The sequence below is a fragment of the Leptonychotes weddellii genome, chromosome 5 (genome assembly GCF_054177405.1).
Source record: "Leptonychotes weddellii isolate Sample4059 chromosome 5, ASM5417740v2, whole genome shotgun sequence".
NCBI classification, from domain to species: domain Eukaryota; kingdom Metazoa; phylum Chordata; class Mammalia; order Carnivora; family Phocidae; genus Leptonychotes; species Leptonychotes weddellii.
In genome coordinates, this window is record NC_138373.1 from 35241193 (window position 1) to 35258402 (window position 17210).

General features: G+C 56.9%; 1 protein-coding gene across 8 annotated transcripts in view; it reads left to right on the top strand.

Moving 5' to 3' along the window:
- The window catches only part of LMF1 (lipase maturation factor 1), a 49296-nt gene extending 32492 nt beyond the window's left edge, over nt 1-16804 (top strand). For 4 of the 8 annotated variants that reach the window (XM_081820382.1, XM_081820385.1, XM_081820387.1 and 1 more), the window contains 5 exons: nt 8814-8997; nt 9135-9288; nt 9476-9659; nt 10499-10611; nt 10952-11175. In XM_081820382.1, coding sequence (XP_081676508.1) covers nt 8814-8997; nt 9135-9288; nt 9476-9659; nt 10499-10611; nt 10952-11126 — 810 coding nt within the window. In that variant the 3' untranslated portion in view covers nt 11127-11175. Of the gene's footprint in view, nt 1-8813; nt 8998-9134; nt 9289-9475; nt 9660-10498; nt 10612-10951; nt 11176-13791 lie in introns of those variants that run through there. The other 4 variants (XM_081820383.1, XR_014145414.1, XM_081820384.1 and 1 more) reach the window with 4 other exon arrangements.
- The last annotated feature ends 406 nt before the right edge of the window (nt 16805-17210 follow it).

Here is a 17210-nt window from a genome sequence, read left to right on the forward strand (position 1 = left end):
GTCTGGGTGCATCACAGTTTACACATAAACCGACCAGACTTGACTCGAGGGCAGAGCCATGGCTGGGCCGGCGAGCCCCCACCCCCACCCCGGGCGGGCAGGCAGGGGCCTGGTGCTCCATGCCTGCCCGCCCGCCTGGAGCCCTGGGCTCCCATGGTCCCGAGCAAGCAGGAGGCAACTCCAGGCAGAGGCGTGAGCAACCCTGACGGGGTCCACCAGTGTGGGCACCACCTCGTGCTGGACCCTTCCCTGCTGTCCCAATTCCAAGGCAACTCAGAGGATCCTGCCCTGCACAGCAGTGCCAGGAATGTGGGTCTGCTCGGCTTTGTGCTCACATGGTGGAGAACTGCTCTCGGGTTGTGAGGCATTCGTTAGCCGCCCCCCTCCCCGCCAACCTTAGTTGCTTTTCCAGGCTTTGGACCACTTGGGACCCTCTCCAGGCTCTAAACCTGCCTGGGCCTGTGGGGACTGGTTTCCACCTACCAATTTCTCTCCCCAAAACCCGAAGCCTGGCTTTGACGAATGCCAACAAGAAGCAAACTGTCCTGTCGCTTAAGAGAGTAAGTGAAGGAAGTTTGCGCCACCAGAGCAGATGTAAAGGGTTCGGCTCCTGGAAAGTGGAATTTGAACCGGGGCTCTCAAAGTGCCCTTGTCCGCAGTGCACTTGGCAGGGGTCCTACTTCAGGGTGACCACTGGCTAACTGGACCCGGCTCGGCAGCAAGTTGGAATCCCGGCCCAGGGCACCAGTGTCTCCATGGCACGCAGAGGGGCTCAGGGCTCAAGTGTGGATGGCTCCCAGCAGCCATGTGGGTGGGCCCTGAGCCGGCTCTGGGGTCTGCTGCCTAGGTGGGTAATGGTAGACAGTGGGTGGCATAGGAGTGCAGGGCAGCCCGAACTGGATCTTGTCAGCCTGCAGCTCTGGACGTTATTCCAGAAGACCGGCCCACACACTAGCCTTCCGTCCCCCAAAGGCCCTGGGAGCCCCGGGTCCAGGCACATCTCTGGGGTAGCGCTGTGGCTCTCCGAGGCCCGGTCTGCTGCCAGCTCTGCAGAGCAGAGAGGACAAACGGACAGCTGGTCCAGCTTCCTCCCAGGCTGTGTGGGGTCTCAGGCACGGGGGCTGCAGGGCACAGTCTCACGGCAGGAGCTTGGATCTCAGGGAGCACTGCGCTGTGCTGGGGGGCCGGTCACTGTGGGGAACAGTGCAGTGTGTGGGGGTTTATGCGTTGTCCTGACAGGGGCCACGCTTCTGTCTCTGCACCCAACACCCCGAGGGACGTCTCTGGATGTTTGTTTCCGTTCATTCCTTCAGGAGAGAGTTGAGGATGTGAACATGCTCCTTTCCTCCTACACTCCGTTTACACAGCTGTTCCGGAGGGTTCTGCAAGGCCACAGGTCCGTTGTCTACTTAGAGAGGTGCACGTGAGAATTAATAGGCAGGCTGAACTGCCCAGTCCTAGACGCCCCTGCCTTCTGACGTCAAGCCTTGAGGCTAAGGGGGAGACCCTGGCAGGGGCAGTGGTCGGGTTCTGCAAGCGCTGGGACCAGACACCCATCCTAGCATGGGAGCAGGTGCTCACTAGGCAAGTGGCTCCCGGTCGGTGCAGAGACTGGTCTTATATCCCAGACCAGATTCACCTCCACCTCCTGCCATGTCCTGCTCCTTCCACCCTCTGTGACTTTGGCCAGAGTCAGGAAAAGGTCACAGTGAGGGCCATCACCATGGCGACAGGCACAGAGAGCTGCCTCCCCCAGTCCCCGAGCCACATGCCCAGAGTTGGAGTCCTGGGATAAATGCCCGGGGCTCCTGGCCACAGAAAGTTGCCCATGAGCACGTGTCCTCTGTGAGAGCACGGGCGCTGAGAACCCAGCTTGAGAGTTCCAGAAACCCATCCCCTTCCTTTACGGGGGGTGTTGCATCACCCAGGACATCTGCTCGGCATCTCCTGGGCCCAGGATTCCACCCTCACAGCTCCGCTTCCTGCCTGCTTACCGCTAGCCCTGGTCTCCAGCAGCCTGCTCCGCGCCCACCCACAGGCGCACTTTAGGCTCCACGGCCGGTGTGAACAGATGGACCAAGGGTCTGGTCCTCTTTGGCAGAGGCTGCAGCCATGCCAGGAAAGAACAAGACAGACAGGATCCCTCAGCACATGGGGGGCCATGCACTCAATACCAAATTCCATTTTTCTTATTAAAAACAACCATCCAGATGGATGGGGGGGGGACACAGCCAGTGTGTGCCTGATGAGGGCTCTGCACCCCCAGGGCTCCATCCCTCAAACTGTGCTCTGTGGAACCCTAGTTCCCTGGGTCGAGGCCCCGCCACGTGAATGTGACAAAGTGGGGGGGGCAGGAAACAGGTTTGTGCCAGGGCCCCCCCAGACCCACCAAGGGAGAGCTGGGCAGGCCAGAGGCATCTAGGGCCTGTGGGCAGCCTTTCACCACATGCTCCTATGCCCTCACCCACATAAAACTGTCAGACCTCGAGAATCCTGTTGTGCCAGAACATTCTGGGTAACGGACTTGTGGACCAGGCATCAGGGGCCTCGGCCCACCCTAGGCCTCTTCCTGCCACATCCAGGAGGACAGAGCCTCCCTCAGGAAGAAGGCCTGTGCCTCCTGCAGCATCCAGCAAGGCTTCGGGGTTGGGGCCCCTCTGTCTGGTGATCACAGTCAAGGGGGAACAGGGGAAGCCAGCTGTTTTTTTCAAAGGCTGGAGAAGCTCCCCCCGCCTTAGGGAAGCATGGAGCCCCGGAGCAGACTCTGCAACAAAACGGGGGTGCCCTGCCCAGGCGTGGCCACCAAACCCCAGTCCACTATGAGTGGTGGGCCACTGAGGGTGGCCTGGGCCATCTGCCCCTCCAGGAAGGCTCAGGTTAAGGTCCCACACCGAAGCCCCTGGGAGCCAGGGTGCTGCTGAGGGAGTGGCCAGTGGGGGCTCCTGATGGCGCTTTTTCCTGGTATGCTTTTGTTGTAAGTGGAGGAGAACAGGGATTTGTGCCTTGCACCCATACCACGGTACAGGGTTGTCCCTTACACAATGATCCTTTAAGGAAACTGAAAAGATGTTCAAAAGTTACGCACAGATTCGGCATTCCTGACTCAGTGTCCCTGTGTACAGACTGGGGCCTCCCCGGAGACTGTGCGGCATTTGGAGAGGCCGCCAGCGGGCGTCTTTACCTCAACCAGCACCCCTCAGGGTGTTTTTGCCACCGTGGTGTCGGAGCCTGACGGTGTTCTTCTTTCAGCAAAGCTGTGCCTTCAGTCTGTGCAGGGGTCCCCCTGCCGCGCTCACCCTTGCTCGCCATGTGACTCTGCCCCTCCACCCACCCAGAAGATTCTTCTTTCTCACTGGTGTTCAGCGATCTGGGTCACGTGTGGTTTCGTAGGCTTCTCTGATCTGTGCGTTTATCGTTTTTGTCAAATTAGAATTTTTGGACATTATTTCTCGGTGTTTTTTCTGCCACCCTCCCTTGCTGGGACGTGGCACACAGTGTGTCAGGCGCCGTGTCCCACTTCACTCTGTGCTTCGGTTCAGAAAGCGCCCGCACCTCCGCCGACTCTCCTGTCCCTGCATCCACTCGTCGCTCCAGTTCTTACGTGCCCTTTTCAGCTCTCAATGTGCGTGTGGTTCTTTTTCACAGTTTTCATTTTTCTCTTGTTTGTGATGACGTCTTCTTGTAAATCCCTTACTTTATTCATAGTAGCTGTTTTGACATTCTTATCTACTAGTTTCAGATTTTCTCCCGCCTCTGATTCTGTTCTCGTGAGCCTTTCTCTGTCCCAGCTGTGGTTCACATGTCTGCAGATCCTGACGGGCCACCAGCCGCCGTGGGCTGTTGGTGAGGGTGTGGACACTGTGTCCTTCTCGGTGCTGAATTCTTCCCTGCCAAGCAGCTCACCTACTCACGAGTCCATCTCATCGTGCCGGGGCAGGTCTGACTCAGGCCTGAGCCTCGCGGGGTCTCTGCTGTGTGCCTGGCTTTCCCCTAGGTCTCCACCCACATCCTGTGGGGGCTTCCATGTGCCTATGACTCCGTGGCTGGCAGACTCAAGGGCACCCGGGCCATCCCTGCAACTACTGGTCTGTGTGCTTCCTTCCTGGCACAGTGCCAACCAGCCACCTTGACCTCCCCAGCATCAAGCTCTGCCCTCCGAGGGTTCCTTCCCTGGGCCGAGGTCCACTAAATGCCTCCGGGGAGAGCAGAGCCTGGCATGGGTCTGTGTGGCCACCCAGGGTCCAGCGTTGCCTGCTCTGTCCCCCGTCCAGCTACAGCACTGCTACCTCCAGGCCCTTTAGCCTTGAGAAGCCAGTCACCCCGGATGCAAAGTCAGAGTGTTCCTGGGGCCCCTGATGATGAGGCAGGACGGTCATGGCCTTGGGCCACAGAGGCTGGCCCCACTTTTCAGGGATGAAGGGTCACGGTCAGTGGTGGCACTCCAGCTACCGAGGGCTCTGCGTGAGTCGAGAAACTCCCAAGTTCATCCCTGCTGGGCTCTACGTGGTGTAAGTGGAAGGAAGGATGTGCCTGAATGTGTGATCAGATTATTCCCGGGAAGCAGACAGGATGGAGATGCTGGAGGAAATGGAAGGGGCACCTTGGACAGGGTCTCTAGGGCTCTCCTCTGACCCTGTCCTCCCTGTTGGGTGTTTGCAGATGGAACTTGGGGAGGCCCAGTGTGTGGGCGGACAGTGGGCCACGTGGTTCCGCCTAGTTCTCAGGGGGGAGCCAGACCCCGTGGCTGGGCCCTCCTTCTCCATATGGTAGCTGCTGTGCAAAAACCATGTGACCACCCTGCTCCCACAGCCTGACTTTGTTCCAAAGAGGTGAGTGGGCGACCCCCCATCTGGGCAGCCCCAGAACATGACAAAAATGCCTCACGTGCCGTGCCTTCCACTCTCAGACTGGAGGCATGGCACTCCACGGACCACTTTCCCCGAGTTTTCCATCTTTCAGTTGAAATGCTTACACCATCTTAACTTCTAATTTATCCTGGGACATGAGAGACCGCCAGAGCCTGCACATCGCTCCACTGGGGTGTCCTGGACCCCCTTGGGGAGCTTCTGTAAGGTCTACCAGGAAGCCCTTGGCGCTGCTCAATCTGTCTGTCCTCCCTCAAGAGTTTCTCAAACCCATCTTCTGAAGATTCCCATCTGCTTTTCGCCTGGTACTCTTATGGCTGTGCTTCCTGACACAGGAGCGCCCTTTCAGATTAGCGGTTTTGGGCCTGGGTTTCTGTGGGGTCTCAGTGAGGCCGTGAGGGGCCGGGGGCGAGACTATGTCTCCGTATGTGCGCAGGCTGGGCTCGTTGCACCTGCAGAGGTTGGCCCACGGCCACGCCGCTGCTGGGTTTTTCACTGGTAACAGTGGCCGTGTCTCCGGGAGGTACGAGGCTCGGAGCGAGGGTGCAGGGCTAGAGGTGGGTGCCGGTGGTCAGCAGTGCGAGAGGGGCTCTGAGGGTCAGGTATGAGGGTTCCCCACGTGCCTGGCGCCCCACCCAGCACGAGAACAGAGTTTGGGAACGCGCCCCACTAGGGCTGTGGGGGAAGGAGGCAGGGTCACTGTCTCAGTTGCAATCGGGCGTACAGAGCAGTGGAGGGAGCTTCTGCCACCAACCCACCCCACCCCCCCCACAGCCCCAGAGAGCTGCACCAAGACCGCCAGTCCCTCAGTGTCCTGAAAGGGGTCCAGATAGAACAGACCACCAACCGACACCACACAAAACATGAAAACTTTCATGAGAAGGTGCACAGAGCTGCCAGACGGCCAAGACTCCCGAGAGGAGAAGGCATAGCCGAGCTTCAGCAAGATCTCCGAGCTTGCTGACACAGCTGGGAGAGAATGGGGAGCTGAGCGGAGTGTCAGGGTCCTGCTGGCCTGGGGAGGTCAGGCCCCCCCCCCCCCCCAGGGAAGGAGGCACAGGGATGCAGCGCTCAGCAGACTCCGGGGAGGAGCCCGGCGTGCCCAGAGCAGCCCGCCAGCTGGGACCACAGCTGTGGGAGAGACTGCAGCCCAGGGGCTGTTAACGTCGCAGACAGTGAAGAATGAGAAATCATTATTTGGGGGCTCAGAACCAAGAACACCAGTTTTCCAAATTAATCCTGGGAGAGCCATGAATCCACACATCTCATGTCACACCTCATAAAAAGCCGTCGTAATCCATAAAACTGACACGACCCATCGAAAGCACGGCTCCTCCTGCCAGACCCTCATTAGGTTGGCGTCTGTGACCTCACATTCCTCCCCGATTGCCAGGATCGGGACCCAGCTGTAATGAAAATACAGGAGTTATGGGGCTGGGCATCAACCTGCTGCAGAGAAGAGCTGAGGCAGACTGGCTCCTGGCATCTACGGGCCGTCTGGGGAGGACGAGTGGGACCCCAGACACCGGGAGGTCTGACCTCAACACCCCACGCTGGGCCATCCCACGGCGAGGCCATGTCACCACACCTGTCCGGTCACCTGCGCAAGGAAATGGCCTGCTCTGCTTGGTGGACAGCCGTGGGCTTGTGAAGTTCGTACTTGTTGCAGAAATACGACCGTTTGGTCATGTGTGCGGACAAACTCTGGCTTTTTTCCTCTCACCTCTGGGGTGATTTTGCAGCGTTCTGGTTTCATCTTTTTCTCAAAGTCCCTCCGGAAGCAGGTCCATCTGGCCACTGCCCAGCTCACCGGGTCCCACGCCCATCTTCGCTTCTCCGTGGGGCCCTGCAGCAGCTTGTGAACGCCGTAACGGCCTCCACCCCTGCCTCGTCCTGGGGTCCCCCTCCCTTCCTGGCACGAGCAGAGGGCTGGCTGCCCCACACCAAGTCCTGGTGAGGAAGAGCCCTCAGCCTCCCACCACACGCAAGAAGCTAATTCACAGCTAAACGTCACCGCTGGACCTGCAACATCTGGTATGTATATCCTCATCCCAACCTTTCTCAGGACACACAGCAAGTTGTGAAGCTTTCAGAAATTGGGAACTTGTAACTCTGTGAATTAAGCCCTCCCCTTCTAAAGATGCCACCGTGTCACAAAAGCAGCTGCCTTAGAAGGACGGTGGCTTTGGCGCCTCCAACAGGCCCCGTCCCGTCCCACCCCGCAGGCGCACCAGGCAAACTCCGTCCAGGTGCAGGGCCGCGCGCCCCAGCTCCACACACACGTGCCGCTGGGCGGGTCTCAGACCCGAGCCGGGACACCACGGACGCCGGGGCTTGGTGCCCACCAAGTTCAGGAACAGGCAGAGTGACAGGCGACAGAGGTCAGTTCACAGGTCGTAGGGTGGGGGTCAGGGACTGTCTGGGGTGTAAACTTCTGGATTTTACGGTGATTTACATGAGAGTCGACATCTGTCAAAAGCCTTTGAGCTGTATGCTTAAGATGGGTACGTTTTATCACGTGTTTCAACGAACTTGGCTTAAAAAGTAAGAATGCGGATCTGCCAGGAATGTGTGGTCCGGGATGCTTCCTTGCTGCCTGTTCCTGACGGGTTCCCGAGTCCATGCTGCTCTGGGGGCGTCTGTTCATGCCCGGGGAGCCGCACCCCAGGGCATCAGGGCCTGCTCGGAGACCTCCCGCACAGGAGGCCCCCCATCGGGCGCATTTGGGCTGCGAGCCATGCTGCCCGTGGTCCCTGAGGGCCGGCTGGATTCGGAGAGCCTGCTGCCCGTGGGCAGGGCATGGGCGCAGCAGCCTCCCCTCCTCACCCTCCAGTGCCCAATGACAGGGTCATCATAAGCGGGCCAAAGATGTTATTTCTAAGTCACTAAAACAATGTACAAAATGTGCAGCTGCTAGAAGGAACCTTCTAGAAGTCCCAGCTGAGAGGCAGCTCCAGGCTGCAGGCCTCCGACGGCCAGCAGCTCGCTGGGAAACGGGCTGGGGGTGCAGGGAACACCCAGGGTGTCGGTACTCAATCCACCCGGAGACTCTGTGACCTTCGTTCTTAAGACCAAGATGCTTAAAGTCGTTTTTAAGGTGAGCCTTATGGGAAAACTGCCACCGTGCAGTTAGTACCAAGTCTGTAGATGAGCCCAGCGGGACTGGGACACAGGGCAGGCCCATTTGGACCTCCTAGACCTTGTGTCACCCCAGACACTGCAGCAGAGCCAGCCGGGGCTGCTCGAGGCCTCTGAGGAGGGACAGCGGCCAGCTCCGTCTTACGGAGCCTAGAAAGTGCAGGAGGTCGGACTCCACGAAGCCACGCCTAACCCAGCAGATGCCCAGGCCGGCCTCATGCATGGTCACTGTGGACGTGTCTGGGAGGCTGCTAGATGTGCAGGTCAGGGCAACCAGACAGGTACCCCCTCACCCCTAACTTCCGGGTGAGCAGCAAGAGCCTTGTCCACCTCCCACATGACTCGGGCACAGGTCCCCGGGGGCTGCCCCAGACCCGTACCCACTGACAGTCACCAGAGCGCTTGCCCCAAACACAGACTACAGCATCAAACTGCACAAAGCAGCCAGCTCCCAGTTCTGTGAGTAGGAATCAGGCAGCCTCAGAGGCCAGAACAGAGGTGTCTGCAGGCTGGGTCCCGCTCAGGGCTCTAGCAAGAACCCGCCTCGGAGATCAGCTGAGGCATGGACACGTGTGGGCCCGGTGGTCAGAGAGACGGGCATGCGGCCGGTGGGGAGACAGGGGCCCGGCCCTCAGGCACCTCAAGAATCGGCACGAGCACCCTGTCTGCTTCTCAAAAGGCTAGCCCTCCAGGCGTCGCTGCCCCCCACACCAGCACTGCGGCCACCACGCCCTGCACAGAGTCTGCCGCGGGTGTGGTCCTCGGCAAGCTCCCCAGGCCCGGGCTCAGGCACTGCCCTGTACCTTCCAGGTGGTCCTCATCATCAGCGGGAACCTGAGCTTCCTGAACTGGCTGACCATGGTGCCCAGCATGGCCTGCTTCGATGACGCCACTTTGGGGTTCTTGTTTCCCTCCGGGCCCGGTGGCCTTAAGGACCAAGTCCTGAAGCTGCAGGAGGAGGCTGCCCGAGGGGCCCGCCCCCCTCTGCGATACGGTGAGTGGACAGCCGGCCCACTAGACAGTTTCCACATCAGCCTCACAAAGAGTCCCAGCTTGGGAGTAAGGGGCTGGCGAGGGTCCAGGCCCAAGAGCAGAGCTCACCCCACCGTCCCCCTCTCTGCCCCCCACCAGGCTGCATGGTGCGGCGGGCAGTGCACGTGGCACTGGGCATCCTGGTGGCCTGGCTCAGTGTCCCCGTGGTCATCAACCTGCTGAGTCCCACGCAGGTCATGAACACCTCCTTCAACCCTCTCAGGATCGTCAACACGTACGGCGCCTTCGGGAGGTACGGGTACAGCCGCTCCTCGCCCCGTCCACTGCGTGCACACGTGGGACCCAGGGCCCTGAGGGAGCACCCATTGACCCTCCAGGGGGCAGCCCCTCACCCTGGTCAGCTCCAGAAGGAAGCCAGGGTGCAGAGGCATAGCAGCTGCCTTCGTGCGCCCAGAGACCCCGCCTCGGTCTCCCCGCAGCATCACCAAGGAGCGCACGGAGGTCATCCTGCAGGGCACAGCTAGCCCCAATGCCAGCATGCCGGACGCCGTGTGGGAGGACTACGAGTTCAAGTGCAAGCCGGGTGACCCAGGGCGGCGGCCATGCCTCATCTCCCCCTACCACCACCGCCTGGACTGGCTCATGTGGTTTGCCGCCTTCCAGGTAAGGGCCTCCCCTCCCCTCCTGGGTGTGTTCCTGAGGCTGTGGCCACCTCGGTGGGGACACCCAAAGTGGCTGGTGGGGGTGAGGTCACTCCTTCATGTGACACCCTCCCCGGGCCTCGCTGACATGGGACAGGGGCATCTTCGCCCCTCCAGCACTGCACCCTGGGGCAGCGGGCCAGGCACACAACGTGTGGCACCCAGGACACAATCCCAGCCCCTTGGGCCACATCTTCCTCCTGGGTCTTTCCCTTGGTGTTCTCTGTGCGCATAGGCTTTGCGTCTGGACAGCCCAGGTGGGGGTCTCCACACTGCCTGGACACCCTCACACAAGGGTCTGTGGGTGCAGGGGGCCAGGGCATCCCCACCAGCGATGACAAGACAGGCCTGGTAGGGCTGCCCCTGCCTGTGAAGACCGTCACTCATGTGAGACCCCAGGGCTGGCAGGCGCCACCACTGAGAGCCCTGGTGGGGGGCAGAGAGGGGGACGGTGGGGTGAGCTCTGCTCTTGGGCCTGGACCCTCGCCAGCACCTTACTCCCAAGCCGGGACTCTTTGTGAGGCTGATGTGGAAACTGTCTAGTGGGCCGGCTGTCCACTCACCATATCACAGAGGGGGCCACTCCCCAAGAACAGGACCGCGCTGCGCCAGCCCACCCCACAGAGGACCCGTCTACACACACCTGCCCAATGAGCCAGAGCAGGGAGGGAATGTGGGCCCACCAGGCAGGAGAGCCTAACCCCCCACCACGCAGGAGGGTAACCAGGCAGGGAGCCAAGGGTTCCCTGCGTCCCTGGTTCTGTGCCTGGAGCCAGCACCCCCTCCCTTTCCCACCCCTAGACCTACGAGCACAACGAGTGGATCATCCACCTGGCAGGCAGGCTCCTGGCCAACGACGCCACGGCTGTGTCCCTACTGGCCCTCAACCCTTTCGAGGACAGGGCACCCCCCAGGTAGGACTCCCCTCCTGAATGGGACCCCTGTCGACCGCAGCCTCTCAGGGGTCCTCCTACAGATGGACCCCCGGCCATGCTCGGGACCCCAGAAAACGTGCCTGGGTGTAAAGGTCCCCAGGCTCTGGGCCAGCCCCTTTGTTGCGCACTGCTGGCCTGCTCAAGGGGTGGGGGCCTCCAGAAGGCAAGGCGAGCCCCTCAATGCCAACGGGCTCCAGAGCTGCGTGTTTGGCCCTCTTCCAGATGTCCCCATGGCAGGGCCTGGTGGTCTGTCCCTCCAAGGAGTGGCAGCTCGGCAGGCAGAGGGACAGGCCACCCGACGTGGGGTCTCCCCTTGCAGGTGGGTCCGGGGCGAGCACTACAGGTACAAGTTCAGCCGCCCTGGGGGCCAGCACGCTGCTGCAGGCAAGTGGTGGGTCCGCAAGAGGATCGGCCCCTACTTCCCCCCACTCAGCCTCCGCGACCTAGAGGACTACTTCCGGTCACGGGAGTGGCCATACCCAGAACTGGAGTAGAAGCGGCCCCAGGTCTGTGCACAGAGGAATAAAGTAGGAAGGCCCCGTCGCTGGAGTGAAGTGTCGTGTGCTCGGGCACCCCTGCCCTGCACCCAGACCTCCTGGAAAGCAGGCTGAGGGGGGGGGGTCCCTGGGCCGGCATGTTCATCACAGAGAGCCCCATGAAGCTCCTGACCCCGTGGTGTCCACCAGCCCCCAGAGCACAGGGGAGGGCTGGTCCCCAGTCAGGCCCCTGTACCCGGGCAGCTGAACCCCATCACACGCTTGGTGTGGTCACAAGGAAGCTGCCACTCCCTACCTGTGCTCTTAGCCCACCATGGCCGTCCCCCCACATCCAGGAGAGGGCTGGGAAAGGGAGAAGCCACGGCTCCCGGTCCTCCTCAGAACCTTCGTGCCTCCCCAGGTCCAGCGTCCAGAGGCATGGACAGAAGCCCTTTGTTGTTCCTCGGGCGGGCCAGTCCTCCCCCCCTGCCCCACCCTCCCTGACCTGCAGGCCTGGGCCCTGGGAGTGCCCACAGCAGCAGTTCTGACTAGATGATTCTTTGCCTGGCGATCCTTCTGGGGCCCTCTGCCATTTGAAGTGGGGTGTGGCCCCAATTCTTTACTGCCTGATGTGAGCTGTGAGCAAACCGAAGTCCCACCCGAGGGGCGGTATCCCTGCTGAACCACCAGCCAAGCACCGGGTGGCACAAGCCCCTGCCCCGGTCACTGGGCAGGCCACCCCTCCTCCCCCGCAACTGTCCAGCAGGCCTGGCTGCACCAGAGAGGATCCCGGCACGAACGAGGTGGTTCAGGCAGGAGGCCCGGCCGAGGTGGGCACAAGCACGGGTCTGTGTGGAGCGCCCGCCCCCAACAGCCCGCCTGGGGGGCCAACCAGTCCAGGTGCCAACAGAGAGGCCGTGTTCCTGCTCGCAGGGAAACAGGCTCCCTGTGTCTGTCTCAGAACAGACTCGGCCTCAGACGAGGAGCCTGGAGCCAGCAAGTCTGCCCGCGGCAGCCGCATGGAGCTGACCACCGGCCCGCCGTGGCCTGGGCAGCCCTTCCCGGGGGGCTGTCCCAGGAGCTCTGCCGCTGGGTGGGGGCACCAGAGTGGGCAGGGGGCCTGGGCTTGGGTGGCCACCCCTTCTTGCTGCACTCTGGGCTCACTGCCACCCAGGGACTCAGAACCCCTGCCCGGGGGCTCCTCTCTGGGCCTCAGTCCAGCTCTGCACCCACCCCCCCGGGCTCCCAGGAACCCCTAAGAGACACACAATGCTTAGGCCTTGGGGGCATACCCGTCCTGGGACAAGACAAACATCTGCTCACCTTGGGGACCACTGCAGGGGACTCCAGGTCCAGGCAGTGGGGCCTCTGACGAAAGGGACCCCATCAGATCTCCTCCCCCAGCCTCCACCCTTCCAGAGGCTAAGGGCCCCCCAGCCTCCATCCATGAGTCAGCAGACAGAGCCGAGCCGGAGGCCCACAACCTCCTGAGAGACCGCATCCCTCCTCCACTCACAATCCTCCCGTGGCTACCCCACCTCACTGAGCACAAGCCTGGGGTCAGCATGTCACCCCACCGGCCTACCAGGCCACAGGGCCTTTGCTGTGGCAGCTCCCGTGCCAGCACCCACACAGCCCACACCCCTCCAGGGCCCAAGCTGCTCGTGGTCACACACCAGGCTGGTGGGGGCCCGACCTGGATAAACCGTCCACCTCACGAAGGAGAAAGGCCCAAACTCTGTTTGCGTCTGCTCTGCCCGACACTGCCCTCTCTCGGAATCTGCTGTTTCTTGGTCAACACAAGAGAAACTTCAGGAGATGGGGGCTCAGGGACATGGGATGTGAGCCCACCCTTCCTCCCCAGCCATCCAGGTCTGAGGAACCCCCGGACAGCTGTGTCCAGGTGGACTGAGTGCATTCTTTCCTCCCAGCTGGTAAGAAACAGACGTGGCAGAAGCCAAGGGCGTCAGGCTTAGGTCAACGTGCCAGAGATGCTGCCCTCACCCTCCAAAACCCAAGGGGCGGAGGAAAGCGCCAAGGTTCAAGGGAGGGGCCAGGAACAGCAGCCCACACCACATGTGAGGCAGGGTGTGCACAAGCCTTCGCCCAACTGTGGGGCGTAGACATCTGCTTACTTGCTGAGAGGGTCCTCAGATCGGAGACCCCCCGGGGGCATCAAGTTCCTGGTGTGGCCCTCTCTTCCCCTGGGTCTCCTGCATCTGCACTGGGACGGTCCTATGCCCTGCGGTCCCAGGCCACTGGGGGCTGGCTGCACAGGGTCCGCACACCTCAGGCCCAGGGGCTCTGCAGGAGGATGGACACGTGGTGAATCCAAGAATGTTACAGATGACTAAAACTGGCCCAGGTGGGGCCTGGGGAACCTGAGCAGTTCTTACTCATAACTGTTCCGCTCAGTTTCTTTTGCGATGATTCACACTGTTCACCATATGTCCCTGTAACTTCCATAACTCTCCCCCTCTCTGGGGTGATGGCCCTTCTCCATTCCTGATGCATACTTTGGGCTTTCCTTTCTTATCTCCTTGTCAGTCTCAAAGCCCCGACACTGGGTTTTCCCGTCAGCTCTCCTGTTCACTAGCTCCTTCCTCCATAGTCCAGGCGTTCACTCTTTGCCGTCTTGGACTGAAAACTTCCATTTCTTTCTATTCCTCCTTCTCATCTCTAGGAAATGCGGCTAAAGACCCCCAGCTGCACCTGCAGCCTCTGCTGGACGCTGTGAACCTGCTCTGAATTCTAGAAATGTTGATTTCCTGGTTAACTCATCAAAAAAAATAGAGGTGGGGATTTTAATTTCCAGAGGAATGGATTTGCGGCTTTTATCTTTAATTTTATCCCATGCATTTGTCACCCCCAAGCACCCCTCAGCCCCAAGCCCCCAGCACCCTTATGATTAACATCCCTTTTAGAAGTGAGCAGGCTCCTGGGAAGGACAGCCTCTCAAGTCCTGAGGCAGCTGTTTGCCTCCATCTGCCGAGAAGGTCCCCTGCTCAGCAGCACAACAACAACCTGTTCCCTGGGTCCATTCCCCACGTTGACCTCTCTGCCCTGTATCCACACAGTACAAAGATGCCATCATCCTCAGGAATGCAGTTTCAAAGCCACTGAGTAAAGTGGGACTGACCTATCAGCAAATAGACCATTAAACTCCTAAAGTAATCAATGAAATTAACAAGACTTTAGCTTGACTGACAGAGAAAGAAGATGCAAGTAACTAAAATCAAAATAAAGCAGAGACATTACTACTGACCTTATGGAAGTAAAAAGGATTACAAGAGTGCTATGAGCAACAGTACGCCAAAAAATTAGATCACATCATTGAACTGACAAAATCCTAGAAACACACAAACTACCAAAAGTGACTGAGGAAGAAACAAAGTTGTAAAAGATCTACAACAAGTAAAGAGACTGCATCAATAATCAAAAACCTCCCAATAAAGAAAAATACTGGACAAGATGGCTTCATTGCTGAATTCTACCAAGAATTTTAGAAGAATTAACACCAATCCTTCCCAAACTCTTCAAAAAAATTAGAAAAGGGAAAACTTCCTAACTCATGAGGCCAATTTTACACTGATAAAGTCAAAGACACCAATATCCCTTACGATTTTTGCATCTGTAGGCAAAAATCCTCAACAAAATACTAGCAAAATAACAGCATGATAAGAGGATTATATGCCATGACCAAATGGCATTGCTTAAGAAAATCAATCACTGCAGTACATCACATCAACAGAATGCGGGGGGTAGCGGTGAACAGCACACAGTCTTCTCAACTGATGCAGGAAAAGCATTCGACAAAATCCAACACCCTTTCATGAGAAAAGCCCCTCAGGAAACTTCCTCAACATAATAAACAGTAGTTAGCAAAAACCCAGGGTCAATAGTGAAAGAGTAAAAACTTTCTCCCGAAGATCAAACTGAGACAAGAATGCCCATTGTCATCAATGCCACTTAACACCATACTGAAGTTCCAGCCAAAGCAATTAGTCAAAAAAACAAAAAGCTTTAAAGTAAAAAGAAAGAAGTAAAACCACCTCTATTCACAGATGACATGATCCTATACATAGAAAATTCCAATGATCCACCAAAAGAAAAAACACCCACTAGAGCTAATAAACTAACTCAGCAAAGTTACAGGGAAAAGAATCAACACCAACAAATCAGATATGCTTCTATACACCAGCAATGAGCAATCTAAAACAGAAACTAAGGAAATAATTTCATTCACAATTGCATTCAAAAAAATACCTACCAAAAAACAACCAAGGAGGCAAAAGACTTGTACACTCAAAAACTACATAACACTGCTGGAAAAAAATGCTAAAGAAGACCTAAATCAGTGGAAAGACACCCACATCTGTAAACACGTGACAATAGTGTTAAGATGACAGTACTACCCAAAGCAGTCTACAAAGCCAGTGAAATCTCTACTGAAATTCCAATGGCCTTTTTTTTCGTAGAAATGGAAAAGCCAACGCTCAAATTCACATGGAATTGCAAAGGGCCCCAAATAACAAAAACAATCTTTAGGAAGAAGTTGGAGGATTCACATTTCCTGATTTGAAAACTTACTACAAAGCTTTAGTCATCAAAACAGTGTGGTCTTGGCATAACAAAAGACACGTGGACGAGAGAAATAGAATGGAAACCTAATAAACCCTCACACATATGGTCAAATTATTTTTGACAAAGATGCCAAGACAGGGGGGCGCCTGGGTGGCTCAGTTGGTTAAGCGACTGCCTTCGGCTCAGGTCATGATCCTGGAGTCCCGGGATCGAGTCCCGCATCGGGCTCCCTGCTTGGCGGGGAGTCTGCTTCTCCCTCTCCCACTCCCCGTTTGTGTTCCCTCTCTCACTGTGTCTTTCTCTGTCAAATAAATAAATAAAATCTTTAAAAAAAAAAAAAAAAAAAGATGCCAAGACAGGGAAAGGTCAGTTGGTGCTGGGAAAGCAGGCCTTAGAGCACTAAAGAATGAAGCTGGGTCCTTACCTCACACTGTATTCAAAAATTAACTCAGGGGGCGCCTGGGTGGCTTAATCGTTAAGCATCTGCCTTCGGCTCAGGTCATGATCCCAGGATCCTGGAATTGAGCCCCGCATCGGGCTCCCTGCTCCATAGGAAGCCTGCTTCTCCCTCTTCCACTCCCCCTGCTTGTGTTCCCTCTCTCACTGTGTCTTTCTCTGTCAAATAAATAAAATCTTTTAAAAAAAAAAAGTTCCTAAAATAAAAAAAAACTTAGAATGGATGAAAGAGCTGAAATTATTAAAAGTCCCAAGAGAAAACATGGATTTAACAATGGATACTTAGGACACCAACAGCAGGAGCAACAAAAGGAAAACCAGATAGATTGGACAATATCAAAATTTAAAACTTTTGTGCATCTGAGGACATTATCAGGAAAGTGAAAAGACAACCCACAGAGTGGGAGAAAATACTTCCAAGTTATATAACTGATAAGAGTCTAGTATCCAGGATATATATATACAGCTGAGCATCAAAAAAGACAAACCCCAATTCAAAAGGACTTGATCAGCCCTTTCTCCAAAGAAGACACACAAGTGGCCAAAAGCACACAAAAAGATAATCAACATCTTTAGTCATGTGAAAACCACAATAAGATACTACTTCACACCCACCTGGGTGGCTGTGATTTTTTTAATAAACAGTAACAAGCGTTGGCAAGGATGTGGAGAAATTGGAAACTCTGTACATTGCAGGTGGGAATGTAAATGGTGCAGCCACTGTGGAAACAGTCTGACAAAAAAGTTAAACATGGGTGAACAACCACAAGATCCAGCAATTCCACTTCTGGGTATACATATCCAAGAGAAATGAAAACACGGACTCAGATACTTGTGCATGAATGTTCACAGCAGCACAATTCACAACAGCCAAAAGGCGAAAACTAACCCAAATGTCCAGCAACAGAGGAATACACAAACAAAATGTGGTCTCTCCATACAATGGAATAGTTTTCAGTATTGACACCTGCTAAAATGTAGATAAACCTTCAAAATATTATACTTAGTGAAATCAGCCAGACACAAAAGATCACCTATTATATGGTTCTATTTATATGAAAT